Source organism: Brachionichthys hirsutus, chromosome 20, assembly GCF_040956055.1.
Source record: "Brachionichthys hirsutus isolate HB-005 chromosome 20, CSIRO-AGI_Bhir_v1, whole genome shotgun sequence".
NCBI lineage: Eukaryota > Metazoa > Chordata > Actinopteri > Lophiiformes > Brachionichthyidae > Brachionichthys > Brachionichthys hirsutus.
The window spans coordinates 6,972,231-6,981,107 of NC_090916.1; the positions used below are offsets into that span (position 1 = coordinate 6,972,231).

The window sequence follows — 8,877 nt, forward strand, 5'->3', positions numbered from 1 at the left end:
TTATGTCATCAAGAACAAAACGGTAGCGTACAGAAGCTAACAACAATGTAATAGTCGCAACACATCGTTTTACTAGGCTTCAAGTTGTGCTCTGGTTTTGGCTAACTCCATCCAAGATAAGGAAACATTTATTTAGCTAGCTTATGTTAGCCAGCTATGAAACGCTGTGTAAAACGATTAGACATTTAAGGATAGCTAACAAGCTAATCATATAGTCAGTGTTAGCTCATACGTCCTCAAGATTGCATGGCAAGTCATCCAGAGCGAAGTCACTGAAGGTTAGCGTGGAATATTACGCTTAAAATGGTATGAATTGGTAAAATACCAAATATCACTCACCATTCTGCATACGGCTCGTGTCTACTCTGGTTGCTATGGCACTGAAAGGCAGCATACAGATTGCGCATGCGCACTATAGTATCTGCGTCTGACCTCATTTGAGCAAAAACCGATTAATGGAGTTTGAATTAAATTACGAGATGTATGTATATTCATTGCTTCCTGCACTGAACAAAGCACACTATCAATTTTCACATCATCTACGCATATGTAGGAGGACAGTAGTTACATCCAGTCCTCTGAACGGAGAATGTAAGGGTTGGCTATTTTTTATCACGTCATCAACACTCGACCAAACACAATGGCGGCGCGAGTTTGATATATTTTCGAAAGTCATTTTGAAAACATATTACTAATTAATTATCCAAAAAAACAATTTTTAATTCATCATTATGGACAAGCGTGAAATCAAATGATGTCTTTAGTCGTTGTATTTTTGATAACGCCATGACACAGTCAGTCGTTGTACAAGGTGAGTGCAGCTATCTGAATGCAACATTAGTGATACCAGCTAACTGCTAGAGCTAACTGTCATTGGTGTCGTGGTGGAAAGGGTGGAGGTTCCTTTCAAGTTGTTTACGGCTAGTTTAACGGGAATTTAATGGCTGTCACATTTACATTGCCTTTGTTTAGATTAATTGTTGTTTTCTTCAGTTGGGCAGTGTGGCAACCAGATCGGCTGCAGATTTTGGGATCTTGCACTCCGAGAACATTCCCATGTTAACAAAGTAAGCGCTTATACACAAATACCGAACTCAAATGCAGTGGATTTACATCCAATGTGGGTTTTCTGCTTTATTCACCAGCTGCACCCTTTAGGCAAATAGTTTTTTTATGTAATTAATTTGAAAAACAATTGCTATGACTTAACTTTCCAAAACAGGATTTACAGCCTCTTCTTGTTGTGCCATTACTACTAAGGGCAGATTTGTGTCAGCTATGCTCGAGAGGGCAACTCTTAATACCCTGTGTTTTCTGGCTTGCTCAGAAAGGACTGTATGACGAGGCTCTCGGTAGCTTTTTCCGAAATGTAGACTCAAGGTAATCGCATGTTCCTTCCTCCACTGTTTGCTGCGTGGTCTGGGACATCTTGCCTCCATGCCGATGGAGTCTGTCTGTGTTTGCTGTGCTTTTTCAGGAAACGTGATGGAGGAGCCTGCAGCGTTGGCGGGAGGATCCAATATCTAAAGGCGAGGGTAAGCTTTGCCCTGGGGGTTACCAGCTTAATTTACAGTCAGGGTCAAGGCCGTGTCTTTTTTTTTTTTTTTTTTTAGATGAATAGGTTGACATCGTCTTCAAAGTGAAATATTTGAATCCACAGGCGGTGCTGGTGGACATGGAGGAGGGTGTGGTCAATGAGATCCTGCAGGGACCATTGAGAGAAGTGTTTGACAGCACTCAGCTCCTCACAGGCGTGTCAGGTTCAGGCAACAACTGGTGAGAGACAGACAGGATCACATGACCCGGAAGCGACTGTGGAAAAACCCACAAAACATATGGAACTTTTTTTTCACAATCATTCAAATGTGCTGTTACATAACGGAGTTTGTAGCACTGCAGAGTTGAGAGTTTGACTAGAACGATTGGGATTGCGAGATTAATTTTCTGAATTGTTTAATATTTTTTTCCTGTCGTATCTCTGTCACACATCAAGCAGCCTTTTATATATTCAGTGCTGTCCACCAGCTTAGTTGTAAGATTTAACGTGCAGCATTAATATTTGCTTTTGTAACAGTAAGAAGACAATTTGCGATTGTCTCGTCTACAAGAACATTAATGGATGGATGGACTAAACCAGATGTGCTGTGCTGTTCATCGTCCTCTATGAGGCCCCTCTAAAAATCACAAAAATGTTTTTCTATGGTTTTTGCCGGGCAGGGCAGCCGGACACATGACGTATGGCTCAGTCTACAGGGAGCAGATAGTGGATAAGCTGAGGAAGGCAGCGGAACACTGTGACTGTCTGCAGTGCTTCTTTCTAATTCACTCTATGGGAGGCGGTAAGACACTGACCCTGACCCACAATAGGTTCCTCCACCTAATCACAGATCCAGCAACTCTGACAAGCCTTTATTTGGTCATCAGCAATATGCCAGTGCTCATGATCAGAGGCGTAATTTATGTAGCTCATCAAATCAAGTTCCTACACGTTTCTATGCTGATTACAGAATTCAGGTTTATGTGAAACTAAAGGAAGACGGGTCGCAGTAAAAGGTTAACGCACACTGATCTTGAATTTGAGGAACGGGTTCCGGTTTGGGGACCAGGGTGCTGAGCCTGCTGGAAGAGGAGTTCCCCGATGTGTGTCGCATCGTCACAGCCATCTATCCTTCTGCAGAGGATGATGTCATCACGTCTCCGTACAACAGCGTCCTGGCCATGCGGGAGCTCACGGAGCATGCCGACTGTGTCCTCCCGGTGGAAAACCAGGTTTGCTTGTTTTTTTTATACGTGTCGTTGCTTCTTTTGCAGTGTGAATCCTTTTCTAACCCTCAGTTCTTCCTCTTCTAGTCGTTGGTCGACATTGTGGACAAAATTAAACGTATGTCTCATGTTGGCAAGCCAGGAGCGGCGATCAAGAGAAACTCCGCAATTATCTCTGGGCAAGGTGGCCTCAGCGGGGCAGAGAGGCCATTCGATGCCATGAATAACATCGTGGCTAACCTGCTGCTCAATATTACCAGGTATAGTATTCCTGCTTCCTGGAAGGTCTCACCATCTTACTTTACGTCTAGATATGATCCTTGTTGGGGTTTTTTTTTTTATATGCAAGACTTATTCCAAGTAGTTTGGGGCATTGAATGATCAGGATCTGATAATGTTATCTCATAAACTTCTTCTGTGTAATAAATTATTTTCACACCAGTTTGGACACGGCCAACATCAGACTGGGGAAATTGGGTAAAGCGATTTAAAAACAGCGCTAAATGTAATCCGAGTTCTCTGTTTTGCAGCTCGTCTCGTTTCGAGGGCTCGCTCAACATGGATCTGAATGAGATTGCCATGAACTTGGTCCCCTTCCCTCGCTTACACTACCTGGTGCCCAGCCTCACTCCTCTCTACACACTGGCAGACGTCGACGTCCCCACCAGAAGGTCTGCAGCCTGGCAGGCACTGCTGCTATTTCTACCTCACAGCTGTTTGTTTCTACTTTTTAAATTACAAATCATGACAAGAGTTTCCTCTTAGATCAGGAAGGGGTTTAGCGTTGTTGTTGTTGTTGTTGTCTTGATGTGAGTATAGAAACAGCTGCTGTTTTTGGTGTGATCAGGGCTAGCGTTCAAACAAGAGGCGCCACAAAGCCAGCTTTCATTTGGTCAGATTTAGGTTTGAGGCTTGTGACAGGAAAAGCACCAATTTGATCCACCTCCTCCCCAACAACTAGCATGAAAGTGGCCTTTTGTGAGCCAAATAGCCCTCATCCCAACAGAGGAGCTGCTGATTGGTCAGAAAGTATGGCGGCTGCACTGTGAATATATATGTTGCTTAAAAAAAAAACATTTCCCAAGATTAGGCAGGGATAAATAAAGAATGAATTTATGGAGAAAACGGAGCCTATTTAAAATGATTTGTGATCATTTTGTCTCTCTAGACTGGATCAGATGTTCAGCGACGCCTTCAGTAAAGACCACCAGCTGATCCGAGCCGACCCAAAGCACAGCCTCTACCTGGCCTGTGCCCTCATGGTCAGGGGGAACGTACACGTGTCTGACCTGCGCAGGAACATCGAGAGGTCTGTCTCATCGTGCCCCAAAGCCAGCCAATCAGTATGCCCGCCCCGATAAAGGCGACATGATGGCCCTCACTCTCCCGAATAGTACAGCCATTCAGCGCCAAAAGCAAGGATTCATGACTGGTTCATTCAGGCATTGCTACAACTCCTCCCCCCCTCCCTGTAGACCTTGTTTTATATGGCAGCTTGTCAAGAAAAATAGAAGCTGCTGTGAGAGCAGGTTTGTGCCCACGGTGTAAAGGAGGAGGAAAACAACGTTTTTGTATTCATTAGAATGATGTCAACATTTCCTTTATCATTCAGCATTTGGAAAAAGTTGCTTTGAGATTCCGGATTATCTAGAACCACACAACAGAATGTTTTTGTTATCCATTTCCAAAGTTTTGGTGAAATCTGTCCATTTGTTTTTGTGGGAAATAAATGTCAACATAAACGCATTGATATGGGGAATTATGGCATTTTCCTCTGGGATTAATAAAGTATTCTGATTCTGACGCACTGTCCTCCCTGCTCTAGACTGAAGCCCTCGCTGCCCTTCGTCTCCTGGAACCAGGAGGGTTGGAAAACCGGAATGTGTTCGGTCCCTCCTGTGGGTCACTCCCACTCTCTGTTGGCGTTGGCCAACAGCACCTGTGTGAAGCCCACGTTCATGGAGCTGAGAGACCGTTTCACCAAGCTCTACCGGAAGAAGGTGCACATGAAGCCATTTCCATCATTCTGGAAGTTTTAGCAAAAAACCCCATCAAAGTTGCTTTTTTTTTTTCTCCCTTTGTTACCTGCAAAGCCTTGTGGGGTTAGAAACATCTTGGTATTTGTGTAGTAGCTGCAGCAATCCCAATCACAAAGTCTAAAGTTTTTTTATTATCATTAATTATTATTAACAATCTTTTTTGGAAGGCTCACTTGCACCACTACCTGCATGTGGACGGGATGGAGCAGAGCGTCTTCTCGGAGGCCATCGGCTCCCTCGGCTCTCTGATTGAAGAGTACCATCGTCTGGACGCCACCAAGTCCCGACTCATGCCTGACGCAGCCAGACTCAGCATAGCCAGATGAAGGTTCATTCATCTTTCTGCTTGCATTGCAGCCGTTAGTCCAAAAAAAAACATCTTTATAAGTTGTACAGCAATAACTTTATTTATTATTCTCCCTGTGTGGAAGAGTGTGATGAGAATGTAACACTTGACCTGATTTGCCATTTGGGGGCTCCCTGATCGTAGTACGAGTCCCTGTTTACGCTTCTTATTGCACATGCATGTCCTGAAGACTGGCTTTGTGAGAACGTATTAATCGAAGCATGCCCCCCTTTTTTTTTTACAGTCTCCTGTCTCTGGATGCATCCGTCAGAGGAGCCGCAGGTCGGAGAACATGTCGCCTGGATCGTTGCACTTCCTCTGGCACACGCAGGACGTTATCCACTGCAGCTTCCACTGTGTTTTGGAGCCTCCTTTACACGTGAAGCTGACTTTGATCATGTGCGACCTGTTGGGGACGCAACAGCGCTTGTCTGTGCAGACGCCGCAGTACGTGGGCTTAAACGTCTTGGTACTGGTGCAGCCCGAGAGCTTCAGCTTCTCCGCCTTCTTCGCTTGGAATTTGGGACGGCAGGTCTTCCCCTTTGGCACCTAGGAGGAGTCGGCAGGTTTTAAGAGCGTCCGTCGTTTAAAATGTTGCAAAATCAAATGAATGTTATTGGGCGAATAAATATTGACGCCTCCGTCACCGTAACGCTCTTCATCACGCTCTTCTCACACGGTCGCAGCAGACACAGGCGCCGGTCCTTCCTCATCTCGCATTTGCTGTTGTCGTTGTTGACCCGCAGGGAGATGCCCAGGCCGCAGGTTTTGGAACAGGGGCTCCAGGGAGTCGTCTGGATCAGGCAGTTCCTCTTCCAGGCTAAAGGAGGATCCCTGTAAGCTTTCAGTATTACAGTTAAAGAGCACTGTGTCAACACCCGAGACGAGACGAGCCAGTCTGTGTGCCTTTATGCTAACGCGCAGAGCAAATTAGACATCTAGAATATGAATTGATGAGAAATATGTCACAATTTATGGATTCTTTCCAAAGAGATTTAGAAATCCTTTTCTTCTACTGAGCTTCGTGGAAATCGGTTCTAACCGACCCAACAAGTGGCCGAAAACTAAACTTGGAGGCGAGTAAATTGCACAGAAAATATTATTTCATGCCAACAAAAACAATCTGCATCTACTTTTACTAAAAAGTGAAGTGATAAATGGTTCCAGTTAACAGGAGGAGTCCGTCTAAGACCTGGAACCATCTGCCTGTCTTGGTTCCCTCCTCCCCACTTCACCCACAGGGATGAAAAGCCACACTTATCATACACTTCCCCCCCCCGTCTTCCCCTCGAAAACACACCTGACATGTAGGTCGTGTCCTGCTGGTGCTTCTTTGCACTGAGAAGTCCAGCTGGCGTGTTGCCCGCCAACGGGGCGGAGCCCAAGAGTCCAGCAGGCTTCTGGACGAAAGCCGGGGTGCAGCCGATGGCTCCGGCAATGCACGTGCATTTATAGAGCGGGCTGGGCTGGAAGGCCTCTCCGTTCTCATAGTGGGCTCCATTCAGGTCGCAGCCCACCGCCATCATGTCTGAAAGGAGGAGGGGGAAACCAGCTCACAGCTCCCCCCCCCACATTTAGCCTTTCTGGCTGCATCTAAAAAAAGTTACACCCTCTTGGAATAAGCTTTTTAAATCTGCAGACTCGCCATGTTCCTGCAGTAGCCCCGAGGAGTCAAAACCAATCGTGGATATTGTACACATTTAGAACAGGGTATGATTACGAGTGGCCCGACCCCGTCGTGACTCACATGCACACAACCCGACCTCGTATCTGGGCTGGTCGGCTGAGAAGTCGCAGTACATGCCCTTGTGCGGGTCGCAGACGTCCCTCTCGTTGCACGCCTGTCCGATCTGCCTGGCGCAGCTCTTGCAGCAGCCGCACCCGTCCAGGACCGAGCTCACCCCCGGGGCGCAGTAAGGCCTCTGCCGACACTTGCAGGGCCACTGGCAGAACGGGCGCCTCTCAGAGGCGGCCCGGCCGCCGCGAGGAGCCAGCTGTCCATTGTTCTGCTCCCGGCTGAAGCACTGCGAGGAAGAGGAGAGAGAGTTCCGTTTGGGGCGTCCTCACCGCTTCGTCTGTGCTGAGCTATATGAAACGTGCTCAAAGTGGATACCCAGAGCAAAAGTGGAAGAAAGATGCGCTTGGATGTTTAAATTAGGCCCAATTTCATTAGTCTGCTGCTACTTTACAGATTCCTGAAAGTTTGTAGACAAAACTAGAACTAAAAGTAAAATGTGGATTATCAATTACATGCGTGTGTGTGTATATATATAATGTAGCAACAGCTGCATGTCTTATGTAATATTTTATGTTCGCATTTTTTTGTCTTAATAAATTCATAAAAAAACATAAATGAAAATGTAATGTTTACAAATCTTTTCATTTTAGCCAACGGTTTTAGATAATTATGTCTGCTGTAAAGCTCAGAATAACATCTGACATCCAGCAGCTTGGAGATAATGTGGTATTTCAATCATTTCATGGTGTGGAAAAAAAGATTAACAAGAGCTTTAAAGGCAAAAGCTTCAGTCTGAGTTCTCCTTTTGCTTGGTTTTATTGCTTAAGGAGAAACTAACCTTCACCCGACAAGATATCACTGCCATAGTCCAAACAGAATGCAGCAATTATATTTCAGGAGCATAATAAGTCAAAGGCAAATCCTGAAAACAATTTCTTAAAAAAAAAAAATCCTAACCTAACAATGAAATTCTGCTTTTTTCCCCACAAATTTATTTTCGATTGGAAGTCAAATTGTAGTATTTTCCTAATGTATCTGTCTGCTAGTGGAACCTCTACAGCTGTTCGATGGGTATGTTCCTCGTCCACGTGTGGGAAGTGTTGATCTTCCCTTTGAGAGAATCCAAATGAACGATGAATATTTCTGCTCTTACCTGATGAGCAAGGACGAGCACGAAGGAGCTGCAGAGAAGCGGCAGCATCTCTTAAGTCGGACAAAATTTTGTGTGAGCTCCAGGAGGGCTCGGGAGGCTGAGGGAGCTGGAAGGTGGGCTTTAGGGAGGAGGACCGGAAGGGTGGAGGGGGGGGGGGGGGGGGCAGGGAGCTAACCTGTCAGACAGAGAAGGGCACAAAGCGGCCCTGTGTGCCCTCTCCAAACATGCCTTTCCCTGCCTTGCAGAGGAGAAATATTTGGCTTCATAACTGCTGTGCCGCTCCAAGACCTTCAAGTATTTACCCGTGTGTTTATTCAGCAGTCAGGTCTGCATAGCTGGCTCGCATTTATCGGGTGAATGTGTACCCACTTGTGACAGGCTGCTAACATGGAAGTCAGGAAGTACACGCTGATATAAATATTCTAGTCCACCCTTTGATGTCAAAAGAGCTGAAGTTGTGAAAATCAATGTGAATGCATTGATTGTGTGCTGCTTGCTAACGATGGGATCTGCGCTTGATGTGGACTTGACGTGTATTTTGAGTTCACATTCCAATTTGATTTACACTGAGAAAAGAGGCCCCGCCAACCTTCATCCACATTAAAGCAACACCCTTCTGAGAAGTCACGTGGGCCAAGCCAGTTTTCTCTTTCTCTACCTTGCTTCATCTTGTCTTTTTTTATGTGTATGAGATTATTTAGTTGATGCATTCATAAAAAGTATCGAGAGATTTTCCAGAACCGAAATTTGGAACTCTTCTTTCTGTTGTGAGAACTGATTGATTTTTATTGGTGTGATAAAGATGTGTTGGGACACTGTATGTTCTGTACAAAAGGTG

General features: G+C 45.5%; 2 protein-coding genes across 2 annotated transcripts; one reads left to right on the forward strand and one right to left on the reverse strand.

Moving 5' to 3' along the window:
* The first annotated feature begins 786 nt into the window (after positions 1–786).
* tube1 (tubulin, epsilon 1) lies at positions 787–5,473 on the forward strand. Its single transcript, XM_068753639.1, has 13 exons — positions 787–811; positions 994–1,067; positions 1,328–1,380; positions 1,478–1,535; positions 1,661–1,776; positions 2,218–2,339; positions 2,582–2,769; positions 2,851–3,023; positions 3,294–3,434; positions 3,932–4,072; positions 4,589–4,763; positions 4,970–5,130; positions 5,393–5,473. Exons 1-12 carry the CDS (start codon positions 787–789, stop codon positions 5,126–5,128), a joined length of 1,425 nt encoding a protein of 474 aa, XP_068609740.1. The 3' UTR covers positions 5,129–5,130; positions 5,393–5,473.
* On the reverse strand, positions 5,416–8,087 carry ccn6 (cellular communication network factor 6). The gene is made up of 5 exons (XM_068753640.1): positions 8,040–8,087; positions 6,896–7,172; positions 6,449–6,676; positions 5,796–5,989; positions 5,416–5,697 (listed from the first exon to the last, which is right to left on the reverse strand). The coding sequence occupies exons 1-5, from the start codon at positions 8,085–8,087 to the stop codon at positions 5,416–5,418; spliced, it is 1,029 nt and encodes a 342-aa protein (XP_068609741.1).
* Between the last annotated feature and the right edge of the window lie 790 nt (positions 8,088–8,877).

What these genes read in the sequence shown, in the direction of transcription:
- tube1 (XM_068753639.1), top strand. Translation starts at nt 787, where the DNA reads ATGACACAGTCAGTCGTTGTACAAG. An exon ending in ACAGTCAGTCGTTGTACAAG is followed by an intron (nt 812 to 993) that starts GTGAGTGCAGCT and finishes TGTTTTCTTCAG; the next exon opens with TTGGGCAGTGTGGCAACCAG. An exon ending in GTCGACGTCCCCACCAGAAG is followed by an intron (nt 3,435 to 3,931) that starts GTCTGCAGCCTG and finishes TTGTCTCTCTAG; the next exon opens with ACTGGATCAGATGTTCAGCG.
- ccn6 (XM_068753640.1), bottom strand. Translation starts at nt 8,087, where the DNA reads ATGCTGCCGCTTCTCTGCAGCTCCTTCGTGCTCGTCCTTGCTCATCAG. An exon ending in TGCTCGTCCTTGCTCATCAG is followed by an intron (nt 7,173 to 8,039) that starts GTAAGAGCAGAA and finishes TCTTCCTCGCAG; the next exon opens with TGCTTCAGCCGGGAGCAGAA. An exon ending in CGAGGTCGGGTTGTGTGCAT is followed by an intron (nt 6,677 to 6,895) that starts GTGAGTCACGAC and finishes TCCTCCTTTCAG; the next exon opens with ACATGATGGCGGTGGGCTGC.